The sequence below is a fragment of the Pan paniscus genome, chromosome 21 (genome assembly GCF_029289425.2).
Source record: "Pan paniscus chromosome 21, NHGRI_mPanPan1-v2.0_pri, whole genome shotgun sequence".
In the NCBI taxonomy this organism is placed as follows: domain Eukaryota; kingdom Metazoa; phylum Chordata; class Mammalia; order Primates; family Hominidae; genus Pan; species Pan paniscus.
The window spans coordinates 46,918,957-46,939,132 of record NC_073270.2 but is presented as its reverse complement, the minus strand read 5'-3'; the positions used below and the strand labels follow the sequence as shown (position 1 = coordinate 46,939,132).

The 20,176-nt window shown below is 41.2% G+C and overlaps 1 protein-coding gene across 50 annotated transcripts in view; it reads left to right on the top strand.

Moving 5' to 3' along the window:
• The window catches only part of ZHX3 (zinc fingers and homeoboxes 3), a 139,567-nt gene extending 120,723 nt beyond the window's left edge, over nucleotides 1-18,844 (top strand). For 47 of the 50 annotated variants that reach the window (XM_057300805.2, XM_055104621.2, XM_034947376.4 and 44 more), the window contains one exon: nucleotides 12,091-18,844. In XM_057300805.2, the coding sequence (XP_057156788.1) occupies nucleotides 12,091-12,101 (11 nt within the window). In that variant the 3' untranslated portion in view covers nucleotides 12,102-18,844. Of the gene's footprint in view, nucleotides 1-11,318; nucleotides 11,469-12,090 lie in introns of those variants that run through there. The other 3 variants (XM_063601242.1, XM_063601243.1, XM_034947371.3) reach the window with 2 other exon arrangements.
• Nucleotides 18,845-20,176: the final 1,332 nt, after the last annotated feature.

Sequence of the window (20,176 nt, the reverse complement as noted above, 5' to 3'; positions counted from 1 at the left end):
GTTAAACAAATAGTGTTTATATGCTGTCTTAAGAGACTCATGTTAGATATAAGGACACAAGGAGGTTGAAAGTAAAAGGATAGAAAAAGATACACCTAGAAAATAGTAACCATATGACAGCTGAGGTGGCTATATTATCACCAGACAAAATAATCTGTTTTTTCTGGAGAAAAAAAATGTATATTTTTTAAATATATACAATTATATATAAAATATATAATATATTTTTTAAATATATACAATTATATATAAAATATATAATATATATTTTAAATATATACAATTATATATGAAATATATAATATATATTTTAAATATATACAATTATATATGAAATATATAATATATATTTAAAATATATACAATTATATATGAAATATATAATATATATTTTAAATATATACAATTATATATGAAATATATAATATATATTTTAAATATATACAATTATATATGAAATATATAATATATATTTAAAATATATACAATTATATATGAAATATATAATATATATTTTAAATATATACAATTATATATGAAATATATATTTTTAAATATATACAATTATATATGAAATATATATTTTTAAATATATACAATTATATATGAAATATATATTTTAAATATATACAATTATATATGAAATATATATTTTAAATATATACAATTATATATGAAATATATAATATATATTTTAAATATATACAATTATATATGAAATATATAATATATATTTTAAATATATACAATTATATATGAAATATATAATATATATTTTAAATATATACAATTATATATGAAATATATAATATATATTTTAAATATATACAATTATATATGAAATATATAATATATATTTTAAATATATACAATTATATATGAAATATATATTTTAAATATATACAATTATATATGAAATATATATTTTAAATATATACAATTATATATGAAATATATAATATATATTTTAAATATATACAATTATATATGAAATATATTATATGTATAACATGTTATATATATATATAATTTAGAATTAGCCAGCAAGACTCAGCCAAGATGATCCCAGTTTTGTTGGCAACATCAGAAGCATTGTAATCAGGAGCCAGTTGAACATACGCCTTCTTCTCTCCATCAGCCCTGATCAATGTGTTGACTTTGACCACATCAGTGTCATAGAGCTGCTTCACAGCCTGACCTGGTACTTTTTGGCTTTTAACATCCACAGTGAACACAGGTGTATTGTTGTCTTCTATCTAATTCACGTCAGACTCAGTGGTCACTGGTCAGTGGGAACTTGATGATGGCATAGTGGTCAAGCTTATTTCTCCTGGTAGTGCTCTTCTGAGGATATTGAGGCTGTCTTCAGAGTCATAATGTCTTGGGCCACAGGAAGGTGGGTGATGTGTGAATCTTTTTTTTTTTTTTCTTGGTGGCTGTGTGGATGCCTTTCAGCACTGCCTTCTTGGCCTTCAAAGCCTTCACTTTGGGATCAGCTTTAGGAGAGTCAAGAGCTTCCTTCTTCACCTCCAGTGTCTTCTTTTGAAAAAGGCACACAAAATAAATGTTAAATCAAGAAAGGTTACAAGAGACAAGGATATTATATTGATAAAAGATTTATATATATAAATATATATATAAATATATATATAAATATATAAATAAATATATAAATATATATAAAAATAAATAAATATATATATAAATATATATTATATATTTATATAAATATATATAATATATATTTATATAAATATATATTATATATATTTATATAAATATATAATATATATTTATATATAATATATATTTATATAAATATATATTATATATAATATATAAATATATATTATATATATTTATATAAATTATATATAATATATATTTATATAAATATATAATATATAATTTATATAAATATATAAATATATATAATATATATTTATATAAATATATATTATATATAATATATATTATATATTTATAAATATATATTATATATAATATATATATAAGATATATATTTATATATGAAATATAAAATAAAATATATTTATTATAAATATATATTTATTTTTATATATTTATTTATTTATATATATTATATATATATACCCCTAACAGAGCTGGGTATAATATAAGGACCAACTTACAAACTTGGACAAAGACTTGTAGGAGAGACTACCTGCTCTGCATTATAAAAAAGTCAAACTAGCCATAAAAACCTGTTGTTCTGACTCCAGGGTGTGCCATCAGCTACTTTATAAAGCAGGCTGTGAGCTGTGGGCCCCAAAGGAGGGGAGTGTTTTGTTGTTGCCGTATTGAAAACATGGCTGGAGTTGGAGGAGGCTGTAAGGGAGCCAGTGGCCCTTGTACTCCTACCCTAACTGCTGACCAGGGCTTTGGGCTCCACCAGGTGTTTGCTCTCACTGTGGGCTTTGTGGAACTGGATTTTGCCTTAGTATGTTAATATGAGAAGAACAGGCTTTCTGCAAATGCTAAACAGATGGATGACATGGTACTCCCCGCCCCCACCCCACCAAATTATGGGCCAAAAAGGAAGTCTCTTTTTCCTTAATTCAGTAAAGAAACAATAGCATAACTATGTTTCAAACTGTTGTGTTTGAAATTCACCCCTGGTGAATTCTTCCAAATATTGAAAGAAGAATTAACACACCAGTTCTCCTCAAACTCCTCCAAAAAAATTGAAGAGGAGTAAACACTTCTTAACTCATGAGGTCACCATTACCCTGACACCAGAGCAAGACAAGGGCACTACAAGAAAAGAAATCTACAGACTAATATCTCTTATGAATATAGATACAAAAATCCCCAACAAAATAGCAAGCCAAATTCAGCAGCATACTAAAAGGATTATACCTCATGAGCAAGAGGGATCTATCCCTGCAATGCAAGGATTGCCTGGCACATGAATATCAATGTAATTCACCACATTAAAAGAATAAAGAGAATAAAACACATCATCCTAATTCAAGCAGAAAGAGCATCTAACAAGCCAACTTGCTTTCATGACAATAAACACTCAATAACTAGGAATATGACAATATGATAAAGACCATATATGAAAAGCCCACAATTAACATCATACTCAACAATGGTGAAAGACCGAAAACTTTTCCCCTAAGATCAGGAATAAAATAAAGATGCCCACTTTTGCCACATCTATTCAAAACAGCATTGGAAGTTCTAGCCAGAGCAGTTAGGCAAAAAAAATAAAGAAATAAAAGGATCCAAGTTCGAAAGGAAGAAGTAAAATTATCTTTGTTCACAGATGACATGATCATATATGTAGAAACTTGAGGCCAGTCGTGGTAGCTCACGCCTGTAATCCCAGCACTTTGAGAGGCCAAGGCAGGTGGATCACAAGGTCAAGAGATCGAGACCACCCTGGCCAACATGATGAAACCCCGTCTCTACTAAAAATACAAAATTAGCTGGGCATGGTGGCATGTGCCTTTAGTCTCAGGGTTAGGGCTGAGGCAGGAGAATCACTTGAGCCTGGCAGGCAGAGCTTGCAGTGAGCCGAGATCATGCCACTGCACTCCAGCCTGGTGACAGAGCGAGACTCCTTCTCAAAAAAAACAACAACAACAACAACAACAACAACAACAACAACAAAACTTGAATCCCCACACACACAAAAATAGTTAAGAGCTAATAAATGAACTTGGCAAAGCTGCAGGATATAAAAACAAAAAAAATCATTTGTATTTAGCTGGGCACAGTGACATAACTGTAGTCCCACTACTTGGGAGGCTGAGGCAGGAATTCAAGGAGGCCAGCCTGGGCAACATAGTGAGACCCTATCTGTCTAAAAAAATTGGTTGTATTTTTATACACTTGCAATGAACAATCTGAAAAGAAAATTTTAAAAATGGTATCATTTACAAGGGCATCAAAAAGAAAAAGTGCTTAGGAATAAATTTAACCAAGGAGGCCAAAGAAGTGTATCTTGAAAACAACAAAATGTTGCTGAAAAACATTAAAGATAACCTAAGTAAATAGAAAGATATCCCATGTTCATGGATTGATATTAAGATGTAGACGCGACCCAAAGCAAACTACAGAGTCAATGTAAAATCTATCAAAAGCATAGTCACATTTTTACAGAAATAAGAAAATCCAGGAAGACCCAACCAAAATGGCTGACTAGAGGCATTTTGTACTCGCCTCTTCCATTAAGAACAAAAATATAGAGTAGATAATCACACTTTGAATAGATTATCCAAGACAGAACACTGGAATTCACAGAAAAGAGACAGGAAACAAAGTAAGGAAGGAAAAAGAAGCAAGGCAGCCTGTTCAGCTGGGATTGGCTGGGAACTGAGAGAGACCCCCCAGCATGGGGAAAAGGTAAGTGAGAGACCCTCAGTGGTCCACATTTCCACCATGAAAGGATTCTGCAGTTCTAGCCACAGGAGAGCTCCTCAGCCCTTGCAGTCCCTGAAACTTAACATAGGAGGTGCCAGGAGATTGTTCAATGGAACTGCTCCAGAACGGAGCTCGCACTGGGTCCCCCACACTTCCTGAGAACAAAACAGCTACAGCAAGATGCCATTTAAAGCCCAGCCCCCAAAAGACTGTACACTGTCCTGGAGTCCCTGAGTGCCAGGGCTGAGGTGTAAGAGAACTGCAGACTGTTTTCCCCAGAGCTGAGGCATAAGTGACTGGGTTACTGCAGCTGGGGCTGAAGCACTACAAGGCATGTGCTCCTGTTGTTGTGGCTGAGGTACAACTATGGTGCCAGCTACCATAGCAGGGGCTGAGGCACCAGTGCCACTGGAGCTGAGTGAGGTGTGAGTGGCACATGCATTCCCCACTGGCCAGCAACCCTGTGCTCTCCAATGGAAGGTAGTAGTACAGCACTGCCACTCCCTATCCAAGCATTCTGAAGGTGGCCTAGGGATTGCCCTGCACCTGCCCACCTTGGTTGGCATCTGCACACATCATAGGGAGCCTGAGGATGAGACTGCCCAGCCTGGCTTTACACCACCACCTCCCTGGCCAGAGCACACAGTCTAGGGGCTGGGGGATTGTCCAGCCTAGTCCACCACCATTGGCACTTGAATACTCCTCTTGGGTACCTGAGGTTGGGGCTTACCCACCTGGCCACTACTACCTGTATGTACCACTTGTGGGCCTGCAGAATGGGCCGCCCAGCCTGTTGCAGCCACTGCCAACACAAGCACATATCACTTGGGACCAGAGGGTCATTTCAACACTGTCACTGCCATCTCCCATGCCACGCCAGCTGCCCAGGGGCCTGAGAACCTGATCACATGCCTGGGAACTGCTGCCACTACTGACATCTGAGTAAGCCACCCGAAAGCCCAAGAATCAGCCTGCTTGAACCCACTAACACTGGTGCCATTGTATGCTCCTCTGAGGTCCAAAGACAGGCATGCCCTGTCCACTGCTGCTACCACTGGTGCCTGGAGAATGGCCCACCTGGCATTCCAGTCCTTAGCAAAATTTTACCATAGCTTCCACTAGTAACTACTCAGCCACTGAGGAAATCACAGATACCACTGATGCTATTCATAGCCAAAGAAATCATAGAGAGACTACACTACTGCACATACCAAGAATCAAAGCCAAAGTGTCCTACCCAAACAACACCATAGATGCGTCTAGGAAAAAGTCCTCCCTTACAAATGCAAATGCAAAAAATTAGAAGAAACAACTGTTACACCAGATGTGCAGATATCAACATAAGGACACAAACATGAAAAAGCAAGGAAATATGACACCTCAGAAGGAACACAATAAATTTTCTGCAATAGATTCCAATAAAAAATAAACTCACAAAATCCCAGAAAAAGAATTCAAATTATTGAGTGTAAGGAAGCTCAATGAGATGTAAGAGAATGTGAAAAAGAAAAACAATTTGGGAAATGAATGATAATTTTATCAAAGAGATATATGTCATAAAAAAGCAAATGCTGGAATAGAAGACTTCATGAAACAAAGTACAGAATACAATTGAAAGCTTCAACAATATATTAGATCAAGCAGAAAAAAAAGTCTCAGAGCTAGAACACAGGTCTTTTGACATAACTCAGAAATAAAAAAGAATAAAAAATGAGCAAAGCCTTTGTGACATATGGGACACAATAAAGCAACTACATATCTAAATTATTGGGATCCCAGAGGGTTAAGAGAAAATGAAAGAGTGAGAAAACCTATTTAATGAAATAATAGGTGAAAACTTCCCAAATCTCACAAGAGATTTAGACATCTAGATATAGGAGGCCCTGATAGCCTCTAAACGGATACAGTGCAAAAAGGTATTCTCTATGGCACATTATAGTCAAACTCTCTAAAGTCAGATAATTCTAAGGACAGCAAGAGAAATGTGTGTAAGCAACTATAAAGGAAGCCCCATCAGACTAACAGTGGATTTCAGCAGAAACCTTACAGATCAGGAGAAAATGAGATGATATGTTGACAGGGCTGAAGGGGAAAAAAAGTAAGCCGAGGATACTATGTCTAGCAAAATTATCCTTCATAGATGAAGGAGAAATAAAGTATTTCCAAGACAAGCAAAAGCTGAGAGAATTGATCACCACTAGACTGGCCCTACAAGAAATGCTCACAGGAGTCCTAAACATGGAAGTGAAAACATGACATTTAACACTATGTAAAACACACAAAAGTATAAAACTCACTGGCAAAGCAAACACACAGATGAGGAAAAGACTCAAATGCTACCACGACAGAAAACTACCAGAGTACAATGCCAAACAAAAGAAAAAGGAAAAAAATATATAAAACAACTAGAAAACAACAGTATAACAATAACAAAACCTCACATATCAATAATCCTTGGCTGGGCATGGTGGCTCATGCCTGTAATTCCAGCACTTTGGGAGGTCAAGGTGGGCAGATCACCTGAGGTCAGGAGCTTGAGACCAGCCTGGCCAACATGGTGAAACCCTATCTCTAAAAATACAAAATTAGCCAGGCATGGTGGCACATGCCTGTAATCCTAGCTACTCAGGAGGCTGAGGCAGGAGAATTGCTTGAACCCAGGAAGCAGAGGTTGCAGTGAGCCGAGATTGCACCCCTGTGCTTCCGCCTGGGCTACAAGAGCGAAACTCTGTCTCAAAAAATTATAATGCAAGGATGGTTTAACATACATCATTCAGTTAATGCAATACATCACATCAACAGAATGAAGAGCAAAAATCGTATGGTCATCTCAATAAACAGAAAAAGCATTTGATAAAATTCAACATTGCTTCATGATAAAAAAAAACACTCAGAAAACTGCATAGAAAGAAGATAGTAAAGGCCATAAATAATAAACCCACAGCTAACATCATATTGAATGGGGAAAAGCTGAAAATCCTTCTTCTGAAAACTGGAACATGACAAGGATGCCCACTTTCACCGCTCCTATTCAGCGTAGTACTGGAAGTTCTAGCCAGAGAAATCAGGCAAGAGAAAGAAAAGGCATCCAAATTGGAAAAGAGAAAAATTGTCCCTTTTTGCAGATGACATGATCTGATACTTAGAAAAACCAAAAATGCTCCACCAAAACTCTTAAGGCTGGTAAGCAAATTCAGCACAGTGGCAGGATATAAAGTTAACGTACAAAAATCAGAGTTTCTATACACCAATAATAAAATAGCTGAAAAAGAAATCAAGAAGGTAATCTGATTTACAATAGCTACCAAAAATAAAAAAAGATACTTAGGAATAAATTTAATCAAGGAAGTGAAAGATCTCTGCAAGGAAAACTGTAAAACACTGATGAAAGAGACTGAAGAGGACACAAATGGAAAGACATCCCAAGCTTATGGATTGGAAAAATTAATATTAAAATGGCCACACTGTCCAAAGCAATCTACAGATTCAATGCAATTGCTATCAAAATACCAATGTAATTTTTTCACAGGAGTAGAAAAAAACCCTAAAATTTGTACAGAACCACGAAAGAGCTAAAATAGTCAAAGCAATCCTAAGCAAAAAGAACAAAGCTGTAGGCATCACATTACCTGACTTCAAAATATATCACAAGGCTATAGTAACCAAAACAACATGGTATTGGTATAAAAATAGACCCACAGACCAAAGGAAAAGAAAATAGAACCCAGAAATAAAGCCACATATTTACAGCCAGCTGATTTTCAAGAAAGGTGCCAAGAACATGCAATGAGGAAAGGACACCCTCTTCAATAAATGATGCTGGGAAAATTAGATATCCATAAGCAAAAGAATAAAACTGGACCTGTATCTCTCACCATATACAAAAGTTAAGACAGATTAAAGATTTAAATATAAGACCTTGAATTATGAAACTACTAGAAGAAAACAGTGCAGAACACTTCAGGACATTGGTCTGAGCAACGATTTTATGGCTAAGACCTCAAAAACACAACTAAAACAAAAATAGACAAAGGGAACTGTATTAAAAATCTTCTGCATAGCAAAGGAAATAATCAGAGCACAGAGACAATATGTTGAGTGGGAGAAAATATTTGCAAAACTATTCATCCAACAAAGGACTAATATCTAGAATATATAAGGAATTCAACAAAAAATCATATTAAAAAGTGGGCAAAAGGTGGGGCACAGAGGCTAACGCCTATAATCCCAACACTGTGGGAGGCCGAGGTAGGTGGATCACTTGAGCCCAGGAGTTTGAGACCAGCCTGGGCAACATGGTGAAACCCCATCTCTACAAAAATTAGTCGGGTGTAGTGGCACATACCTTGTAGTCCCAGCTACTCAGGAGGCTGAAGTGGGGGGATCAGTTGAGCCCAGGAGGTTGAGACTGCAGTGAGCCGTGGTTGTGCCACTGCATTCCAGAGCCTGGGTTACAGAGCAAGACCCTGTGTCCAAAAAAAAAAAAAAAGGTGGGGGTGGGTGGGGGGACAAAAGACATGAATAGACAATTCACAAAAGAAGACATACACATGGCCAATAGGTATATTAAAGAACACTCAGCATCACAAATCAAAAGGGAAATACAAATCAAAACCACAATGAGATGTCATTTTATCCCAGTTAGAATGGCTATTATTAAAAAGACAAAAAATAATAGAACTGGAGGTCATTATGTTCTTTGGAATATCCCGGCACAGAAAGACAAATACACGTTCTTACTCATATGTGGCAGCTAAAAAACTTGATTTCATGGAGATAGAGAATAGAATGATAGATAGCACAGGTTGGGAAGGGTGTGAGAGTAGAAGGGGGAAATGAAAAGAGGTTGGTAAATGGGTATAGACTTATAGTAGATAGAAGAAACAAAGTCTAATGTTAAATAGACTAGCGTGACTATGGTTAGCAACAACGTATTGTATATTTCAAAGTAGCTAGAATAGAGGACTTGAACTATTACCAACACACAGAAATAATAAATACTAAGGTGATGGATACCCTAAATATGCTGACTTGATCATTACACATTCTGTGCATGTAAAAAATATTCACATGTACCCCATAAATATGTAAACTATCAATTATAAAAGAATAATCCATCCTAAAGTTTATATAGAATCTCAGGGGACCCCAAATAGACAAACTGAGAAAAAACAAAGTTGAAGGAGTCACACTCACTTGATTTCAAATTGTACTACAAAGCTACAGTAATCAAAACAGTGTGGTACTGGCATAAGGAGAGACATACAAAACCAATGGAATAAAATAAAAAGCCCAGAAATCCCCACGTAATGGTCAATTGATTTTTGACAGGGGTGCAAAGACCATTCAATGGGAAAAGACAGTCTTTTCACCAAAAGGTGCTGGGAAACTGGATATCTACATGCAAAAGAATGAAATTATACTCTTACCTTGTACTATATACAGAAATTTACTTAAAATAGATCAAAGAACTAAAAAAAGCTAAAGCTATAAAATACTTAGAAGAAAATAGAATCCTTCCAGATTTTTGATTAGGCAATTATTACTTTTTTTTTTTTTTTTTTTTTTTTTTTTTTGAGACAGGTTCTTGCTCTGTTGCTGGAGTGCAGTGGTACAATCAAACCTACTGCAGTTTCAAACTCCTGGGCTCAAGCAATCATCCCACCTTAGCCTCCTGAGTAGCTAGGATTACAAGTGTGCACACCTGGCTAATTTTATTATTACTATTTTGTGTGTGGGTGTGTGTGTAGACAGGATCTCGCTATGTTGCCCAGGCTGGTCTTGAACTCCTGACTTCAAGCATTCCTCCCCAACCTCCCAAAGTGCTGAGATTACAGGTGCAAGCCACCCCATCTGGCCAGGCAGTGATTTCTTATGTATGACACTCAAAGCATAGGCAACAAAAGAAAATAATAGATAATTTGGATTATGTCAAAATCTAAAACTTTTGTGTTTCAAAGAACACTGTTAAAAGAATGAAAGAACCCACAGAATGGGAGAAAAGAGCTGAAAATCATACATCTGATAAGAGATTTATATTCAGAATATGTATAGAACTCCTAAAACTGAACAACAAAACCAATTCAAAAATGGGCAAATGATTTAGACATTTCTTATAGGAAAATATACAAATGGCCAATAAGTACATGAAAAGACGAACCTTTGGCATTAGGGAAATGCAAATCAAAACCACAGCGTGATACCACTTCACACTTAAGATGGCTGTTACAAACACACACCCAGAGAAAACAACGTGTTGGGAGGATGTGGAGAAACTGGATCCCTTGTGCATTGCTGGTGGGAATATAAAATGGTACAGCCCCTTGGGAAACGACTTTGTGGTTCTTCAAGAAGGTGAATATAGAATATTACCATGTGATCCAGCAATTTCACTCCTAGGTATACGCCCCAAGGACTGAAAACAGGGACTCACATATGCATGTACATCAGTGTTCTTAGTGGCATTATTCACAGTAGCCAAAAGGCGGAAACAAGTACTTACCACCAGATAAATAAAGAAAATGTGTGTGTACATACAGTAGGATATTATTCAGCCAAAAAAGGAATAAAATTCTGATATATCCTACAACATGGATGGACCTTGAAAACATTTTTGCTAAGTGAGATGTCAAGACACAAAAAGACAAATATTGTACCATTCAGCTTACATGAGGTATCTAAAATAGGCAAAGGCATAGCGATAGAAGGTAAAATAGAGGTTACCAGGGCCTAAGGGGAGGAGGACATGGGGAGTTGTTGTTTAATGGATATATAATTTCTGTTTAGGATGATGAAAAATTGCTGGAAATAGAGTGATGGTTTTATAACATTGTAAATGTACTTAATGCTACTGAATTGTACACTTAAAATTGTTGTAATGGTGAATTTTATGTTATTTATATTTTACCATGGTTTTTTTCTTAAAGTCAACATGGAAATGTGATGAGTGGATTTGAATGACAAGCATTGGCTCCCCTCAGCTACTAAATCCAACACAAAGTGACATGTTGCTGTCCTTTGTGGGACAGAGCAGGAATGGCAGGGGGTGGCCATTGCCATTGGCATTGTTCTCTTCTGTCTGAGACAGGTAACTGTGGGTACAGGAAGGGCCAATCTGTTTATCTGTACCTGGTTTCTCATGGCTTTCTCAGCCAGCTGCAATTAAGGACCATTTCTTTATGAATCACAGATGATGGACCTCTCTGATATCAGCCTTACTTTGACTTTGATGTTAGGATTGCAAGTTACAAATGAAGTGAAGACATCAGTAGAATACATATCAGAACTAGACCCAGCTGCTATTATATTGGAACAGTATGTTCTGGAGAGCCTGGAAGGAGAGGGCAGGATGAAGCATTTTAGGACAGGACTCCAGAGACGGTGGTGGCGGAAGCCTGGGGAGCTAGGGGGATTTAGTGGGCCTGGAGAGGCCAAACCACTGCTCCTGCTGCTAGGCCTAGGGTTTAGCAGGGTCTCTCAGAGAGTCTGATGGCCTTACAAGGTTGAGCCAGCATCCTGTCCTTAACCCACATTCCCTCAGGCTGGAGGGTGGGGGAGTGGGTGGCAGAAGGCCATTGCTCATGGAATTAAGAGGTCCTCAAAGCCAGTGATGCCACCCTGGTATAGCAAGGACCAGGCTGCTGGGGGGGCAGGTGGTGGCAGCTGCCGTAGAGTGACAGGCTTCTGTTTTCTTCTCAGAAACAGACTGAATTTGATCTGATTAATGTGAAGGACTGGCCAGTCTGGGAAACCGCCTGCCACGTGGAAGAGCCAAACCCGACTCTCTGCTGCCACATGCCGTTCCCATGCCCGGCTGCTGGGCACCTGGGAGAGCTTCCAGAATCCTCGCAGACAGCCCAGAGCCTGCCGCTACCCTCGGCCTGCCCACCACCAAGCAAGCAGCAAGCAAGATGGGGTTCTCATCAGTTCTTCCTCCCACAATGTAGGACCTTTCCTTTACCTTCCAATGGATAAAATAGTTCAGATTTCATAGTCATATTCATAGACACAGAATCAAGCTTTTAACATATACATCCACCTCTATATGTTAAATAAAACATCAGATTATCAACACTGTCATTACGTAGAAACTTTGGTTAGCCAAGCAGTGCATTGTCAGTTACGTCATCTCTAAAAATGACCTGTGTCTGTTCTCTGGGGATTGCTGGGTCACAGGTGCCCCTCACCTTCCACAGTCAGGCAGGGAAGTTATAGGCACAAAGCTACGTCTGGAACCCCTTTGTGCCCCCTTTGTGTTCCTCAAGGAAGCAGTACCTTTGAAGAGATCTCTGCTGCATTAAGTGATGACCGGCTACGTTTCATGTCAGGCTTGCTTTGCCTTGTGGGCTACTCAGTGCAGAACCTGCTGTAACCCTCAGTTGAAAAAATGGACTGGCAATGTGATTAGCGTTGGATGCTTTACCATTCTCTTTAGTTGTTACCGTAATTCTGCTTTTTCATGGGAGTTTGAATCATGGACCATAACTTTTCAGTTATCAGATCAACTAAAGAAACATTTGTTGTTCAGCCTAATGTGCTGACCTATGTGCCTGCATTTTTTTTTAATCTAGACATGTTTGGAGTGAGAGAAAGATGGAAAAAAGACATGGGGTAGGGATGTAAGTGGAAGTCTATAGCCACAGCCTGTAGCTTTGACCACTGCGGTTTTCAGAGCCCTTTCTCCACACTCATTTCAGAGCCTCCTATGGTTTGGGAAGGAATAACACACTGGCCCATTAGTAAGGGTGAAGGCTGGAGGGATTTGTTGACTTCTTGGAATTATCAGAGGTAGGGTGGTCTTTAGCACAAAGACTTGCATGCAGAGATCCCTGGCAGAACACCCAGAGTGCCCGTGGCTCCCACCCCAGGGTCTGGCCGGTGTGCTGGATGCATGCCCAAGGGTGCTGGGCATTACTGGTCCTTGTGAGGATGCTTTTAAAGTTTTATATTTATATCCCCAAACTTGGAAACAAGAACTCTACTTTAGCCTAACCCTCATGTCCTTTTTTGAATTGAGAAAATTACAGGAAATGGTGCCTTTGAAAATTAGAAAACTTGCTTACAGAGCTGTACTAAATGGTAAATCCTCAATTTCCCCAAGACCGGTTGCTCTGAGAGTAGCTGGTAAAGAGGGGCGAACTAAAGACCTGTCCACCTGTAGCTCCGCTCATTTCTTAGAAACCACCTGCTTCCCAGAGTGCCAAGCCACAAGTACCAGGCTTCGTGGGCACAGACACCTCCTGGGCTGGGCAGAGTGACAGTGCTAGAAGACCCCAGAGAGAGGGCAAGGGCTTTGGGCAAGAAGCACTGGTGGTGTTTTAGGGACCGTCCTTCTCCCCTACCCAGGGAACTGGACCTGGCAGGGCACCGTGCTCATGTGGCTCCAAGGACAAGCATGGCGGTGGCCCCTTCTGCCTTCCAGGAGAGGTCTTGCTTTGGAAACCAAAATCATGTTCTTCTAAAGTGTCATCTTCTGCCCTCCCTGTCCCAATAGGGACCACATCTTATTTGTCTCAAACAGGGACTTGTGAGTACTTGGCAAGTTTTGCAGCCTATTTTTGTATTCTTAATTTGGGGAGTAAAGATGTTTGGTCTCAAAAACCTTTGAGGAATTACCAAGAATGGCGAGTGATTGCTTTCCTTCAGAGAACAGACACTTGGAATTTCTCCTTTTAGTGTTTATATACATGCAGATTGATTTATATATATATATACACACACACATATACAGTATAAATACTCATTTGATTCTCATAAAACGCGCATCTGGCGTGTGCAGTTGAGAAACTTGGTGGCACATGGGTGTTGGGGAAGTAGCCTGTGTTGGAGGGACACCAGTGCACTAGGCAGCTGGGGCGGCCCAGGCTGAAGCCATCTCCGGGTGTCTGAGAAACCACCCAGTGCCTCACCTCCAGATCCTGCTGGCATCACCTCCAGAGCCCTGCATGCACTGGCTGAAGAGTTGGTCTGTGGAGAGGATTTTCTTGGTTACTTGTATTCACAGTTAATTTACAACCCAAACAGCAAAACACAGTTGGTGGACAAGTTCATGCAGGACCTACAGTGACCCAGCCATGGGCACTAGCTCATCTTTCAGGTGGAAAAGTACAGTGCTGCCTGCCCTGGTATGTTTTTCTTACAGATGTTAGCCCTGCCCAACAGCCAGGGCTACACTACAAAAGGCAAGAATGCCCATGTAAGGAGCCCAGCAGTCTGGACAGATCCTTCTTCCTCTGCTGTTGGATGAGAGTGAGTGAGTATGGTCTGGACCTTATCCTTGAAAGATGATCAAAAGCGATGATGAGGGAGGCAGTCATCACGCAGGTGCTTAAAGGGACATTGTAGGAGGTACTCAAGGGTTTGGGGGCAAAACCCTGAATCCAGCCAGTCGTGCACAGAGACACACCCACACTAGCCCAGTGGCAGTGGGGGATGTGGGATGGCAGCAGCCAGGTATGTAGCCCTGTCACAGGACAGCTCACTGTGGTTTTGCACACTGCCCAAGGGTTAAATTGTGTTGTTGCCTTCAGTAGAAGGCATTTGTGGGCTGCAGAGTTGAGAGTTGGGTGAGGTTAGTCTCTCCTGAAGAAAAAGCCTATAAAAAGTGGCTAATCTTATCCCTTTTCTCTGTATGCAGTTGGACTCGACAGAGATAGTAAAATCATCTTTTAGTGTTTTTTTGTTGCTGATGTCTTGTACCCATTTGTTTTTTACATGGGGTTGTAGATCGAGTTCTCAAAGGTGAAACCAGATGATCATTCTGATAAAGGAAATTTAAATTTGATACATATGCTTTGTATATTTTGATTACTTGTTTTCGTTTTTGACTATAAAGGAGCTTTTTTATTTTGGGAGGGGAGGAGTGTCATTTTTGAGAATCTTGGGTTCCTGAAAAAGAACGCCCTAGTTGGATGGCTTGCCAGGGCCTTGGGGTTTGGTAGTGATTGTACAACTTAAAGCTCCTTTCTCTTGGCTGAGTGACAGGTGGCTGTTCAGGTGGACCAAAGCACCTTGACACAAGGACTCCACACTGTGCTCTCTAGTAGCACAAGGAGGAAGTTGGACAGAACATTGGGTAGTGCCTTGTGGGCTCACACAGGTACTAGTGGTCTCATCTCCAGCTGGCCTTGGGAGGCCGTCCCACCAGGAAATCTCTATATTCCGTAGCCTGAGATGTGCCCTTGTGGGTTTTATCCTGCTCAGTCAGTGGCCTAGTGGCAGGTCCTGTGTTCTCTCCCTCTCTCTCCTGGCTCTGGGACATCTGTCCCTGGCTGCCTTTCATGGAGGAAGGACACTGGCCTTTCTGGTTGGATGCTGTGTGGATGCTCTCTGCTTGAGCCTCGTGGTCTCTTGTCTCTTTTTGGACCAATATCCTCAGATTGGTGCAGCTTTTTCAGTTCAGATATCACACCCCAAGTGGATAAAGGCAACTTGCAGGAGAGGAGAGCCAGCCAAGAAGAAAATTTTAAAACCAAACCTAGTTTAGGATTTTCCTAAAGTCATCTTCTCTTTTTTCTTGCTCAGAGTTTACCTGGGAGATTTCACCAGTTTGACTCACCATTTGCAGAAGATGTGCTTTTGTATTAAATTTAAATTTTCACATATCACATCCATTCTCAAGGTAGTTATATGCTGGAGAAGAAAAATCCTCTAGACACATGAAGGCCCACATAGTCAAGTCTTCCAGGGCAAAGCCAGCAGCCCACCCAGGTCAGGTAGCCAGCAGGGCTCAGTTCCCCTCACTCCAGACAAGGACCCTCCTCTTCAGGGTCTCTTGACCCAGCTTCCTTCTCTCCTTTTACCTGAGAGCACAGACCTCTCTCAGCCAGCCTGCCCAGACCACGGGGGGCTACTCCCATGTAGTTTGGGGAGCACTTGATCTCAGAAAAGCTCCAATGTCTGAGCAAATGGGCAGTTGTGGAGCTCAAGCCTTTCTCCTGTGCTCAAGTCCCTTCCCCAAGCAAGGCTTCAACCTCATCTACCCACCATGTAGTTTTCTCTGGCCATTTAAATGGGGCGGCAGGGACATGGTTGGGCCATGCCACACCAGGGCTGGTGAGGCAACCAGTTTTGATTTTGACAGAGTGGCTGGAGGAAAAGTGGCAATCAAGGTGCTGCTTGGTTTGCTCTGAGTGCAAATGGAACCAACAGGTTTCTGCTGCAATCTGTGTGTTCCCAGTGCCAGGTCACACCAGGAGGGGTGGGGCAGGGCTAACCAAGTGGTCTCTGAATTCACCGAGCATCTGCACTTGGTTGTGAAGTTAATGGGAGTACAGAGAGCGTCTGGCCTTGGAGAGGGGTTGAGAGCCTCCTTTTTGGTTCTTCATTCCTGAGCTCTTGCCTGCCCACAAATCTGACCTCTTTGAATGGGGACGCAGTCCTTCATCAGAGAAGTTTCTATGGCAAAGAAGTTTCTATTTAGCTCTAGATCCAGCAGAGTCATCCATTCTAACTGCCCTGAAGTCTAGAGCAGGGGAGGGAACCCAGAGGCTGGGGATGAGACTAGGCAGACCCTGGTTACCATATGGACAAGGACAGGGGAAAGCACCCCCTTCCTCAATTTCTGAAAGTTCTATCTTTGGGTTCGCAGGACTTTGAGGATGATAAAGAACATATAGGTACTAGCTTGTTGTTGCTGGTCCAAAGCTTCCACAGCCCTGAGAATTTGGCTTTCGTGGCTGCTCTGGCAGCTGAGCAAAGGGAGAAGGGAGGAAGGCAGCCGCTTTGGTGGGGACTCTAGGTACCTTCCCTGCTGTCCACTTGGATAGGCAGTGAGCCCCAGGGTACTGAGAGGAGCCTGAGCATTTACCTGCCATTAGTGCCTCTTCCTTCAGCAGACTGGCTTGAAACGTGTGTTCATGTGTGCGTGCACACACACACATGAGCACCTGTATGTGTTAATGAATAGTTTTTCTTGGTTAATGCTTTTTAACTTCTGTTCCTTTCCGTAAGTGGATGATTCAAAATTAACGTGACTTGGCTGGGCGCAGTGGCTCACACCTGTAATCCCAGCACTTTGGGAGGCCGAGGGAGGCGGATCACCTGAGGTCAGGAGTTCGAGACCAGCCTGACCGGCATGGTGAAACCCCGTTTCTACTAAAAATACAAAAATTAGCCGGGCGTGGTGGTGCGCGCCTGTAATCCCAGCTACTCAGGAGGCTGAGGAAGGAGAATCACTTGAACCCGGGAGGTGGAGGTTGCAGTGAGCTGAGATCGTGCCACTGCACTCCAGCCTGGGCGACAGAGCGAAACTCCGTCTCGAAAAAAAAAAAAAATTAATGTGACTGGAGTTAAAAGTGAAATGTCAGGTTGTTTAGTCACTGAATACAGAGAGCTACAAGTGCTTGGTCTTTCCCAAGAATCAAACCTGAGTAGAAATACATTTAAAAGAAAAATCTACATGGTACCTATGAATCCTGTAATTTGTTTAGGGAGATCTTGTCACTCATCCCTGGTTCCTGCCCATACTGTTTGGTCTCGTTCTTGCAGTTTGCTTGGAACAGGGCCAGAGCCCCACATGAGATTGTCAGCAGGAGTGAGGAGCGCCAGTGCCTACTCCTCAGCAGGGACCCAGCACAGCAATCTGGTTGTTCCCTGTTAGACTGGGTCGGGGCCAGGGGAGAAGCAGTCACCCCTGTGTAGAGGGTTCCCGCTGTGCTTCTGAGCAGTTGCTTTGTTCAGAAGTGTTAGGAGGGTCAGATTGTGCCATAATTGTTATTAAAGAGAAAACACGCCCACCTTCCTTTCTCCCCTGCTGGCCATTGTTCATTGAGTTTTACTGAGGGCAGCCTTTGTGGAAGTCAGGGAGGTTGCCAAAGGCCTGTAGATGCCTCCTGACAAGGTCTTGATTCCTGGTTTTCTAGCACCCATTTGCATTTTGGTCTTCAGCACAAAGCCTTGTTCCCTGTGGCCGGACTGCTGGGCAATAAGACTGGGGAGTGACTGTTGAGCAGTCTGCTGTCAGGAGATATGGCTGAAAAGGTGATCATCTTGGTGCTAAACAAGTAAGAGGCAACTGCCCTGTTTTTGTTTGTTCTGAGGCACAATGAAACTTTAGCCAAACTCTGCAAGAGGGTCCCATCTCCTGCCATGGCCAGGTGTGAGAGACCAAACCGAGAAAACAGCATACTCTATCACTTAAGCCTTGGGTAGAATGGGAATTCTTTACCCTGGGTAAACGTTTTAACAAAAAAATGGAACTTAACTTCGGTTTGGACTGTGGTCGTGCTGAGGCAGGAGTGGGGTTGCCCTCTTGGGGCTGAATCTCCAGGCCTCACGAGGTCCCCTGTGGGGATGCTGCTATTTCTAAGATGCAAATTGCACATTTCCTAGATTTTGTATCTGTGGATTTGGATAAGGGAGGGGAACAGGGACAAATTGCTTGTACAATTTGAAATGGGCCTCAATGGTACTTCAAACCTTTTGATTATTCCTAAATAAAAACATAAATATATTTCACATCTGCTGACTTATTTTGTGGGGGAGTCAGGAAAAAAGCCAAAAACATTTCACTTGTGCTTGCCCACTTCTGCGGATCTTAAACTCCAGTGGATGAGTGGGCCAGTTTCCCTCAGCTCACCAGAGAAGTTCCAACTCACTGTCTTCTGCATTGCTGAGTTCACCACACTGGCTTCTACATGAGAAAACTATGATATTTTAGAAATTATGCTAAATAGACAAAGGCAAACAGTCAAACCTGGTATCATCTGGTGAGAGGACACTGGCAAGTTCTTTTCTTTTCCTGTGAGAGTGCTGAAAAGCATAGCCTGTCATTTGCTGGGGCGGTGTCGGGGGTTAGGGAATATGCATAAGGACCCAGGGGCCTTCTGGAGGAAAAAGACTAAAGCCCCAGCTTCTAAGACCCAAAGCATTTGAATTTTGTTGGGGTGGCCCTGAAGGCCTGGGACAGAAGGAAAAAGGGTCCTTTGAAATGAAATCACCTACAGTGGAGCCAGGCAGTGATTCTGGACACCAGAATAGGAGTCCAGCTTATGTCATGGGGAAGCAGCTGTGTGTGTTGAATCCCAAAAACCAGGTCCTTGGAAACTAGACCAAACTGGCATGCAACTGGCAAAGCCAATCAGCTGAATGCTGTAGTGGGTAGACTCAGGCAGTGACTCACTTGGGATACTATGGGTGGAATTCGCAGGAGCGGCCAGCCAGGGGGGTTGCTGTGGGGTTCCTCCAGGCAGGGAACAGAATGCCTAGATTAACCCCTAAGCACAAGTCCCCTGGGAATTACTAAAGTACCCAGAGAAGACAGGAGTCGCAGTCTGCGACTGTGCTTGATCCATTTAATTAAAATGTGAAGAAGGCACGATCCTTTCATTCACCGAGTTAGTCTGGTGGGATAACCTGAACCTATTTGCTTTCTACCCACCCTCAACAGAACTCACATGGTGAGTGATGGGCTCAAGTTGAAAGACAAGTGAGTGTCTAGGTCCTTAGTGATGTTCAAGCTCTCAGGTGATGTTCAAGATGTGCTTGGTCAGGAGGCAGACCCCTGCCTTTTCTGCTCATGGCCACAGATACTCAACTGAGGTCAGAAACTGCTCCTGCCATCTTCCCGCAGGGCAGCCTTTAGTCCTGTGGCGGGGGCAGAATGCCCCTGACCTTGTAGGCTCTACTTTGTATGTGTACATGTCTGCTGAGCCAAAGCTGTTGAAAGTGAAAGGTCTGTCACTTTGAACCCAGTCTACTTGTCCCTGGTCTGTCAGCCAGAAGGTTCTACTGGTGATGGCAGGAGAACAAGGAGCCTGCAAGGGAGCCCATCTACCTTCTGGTA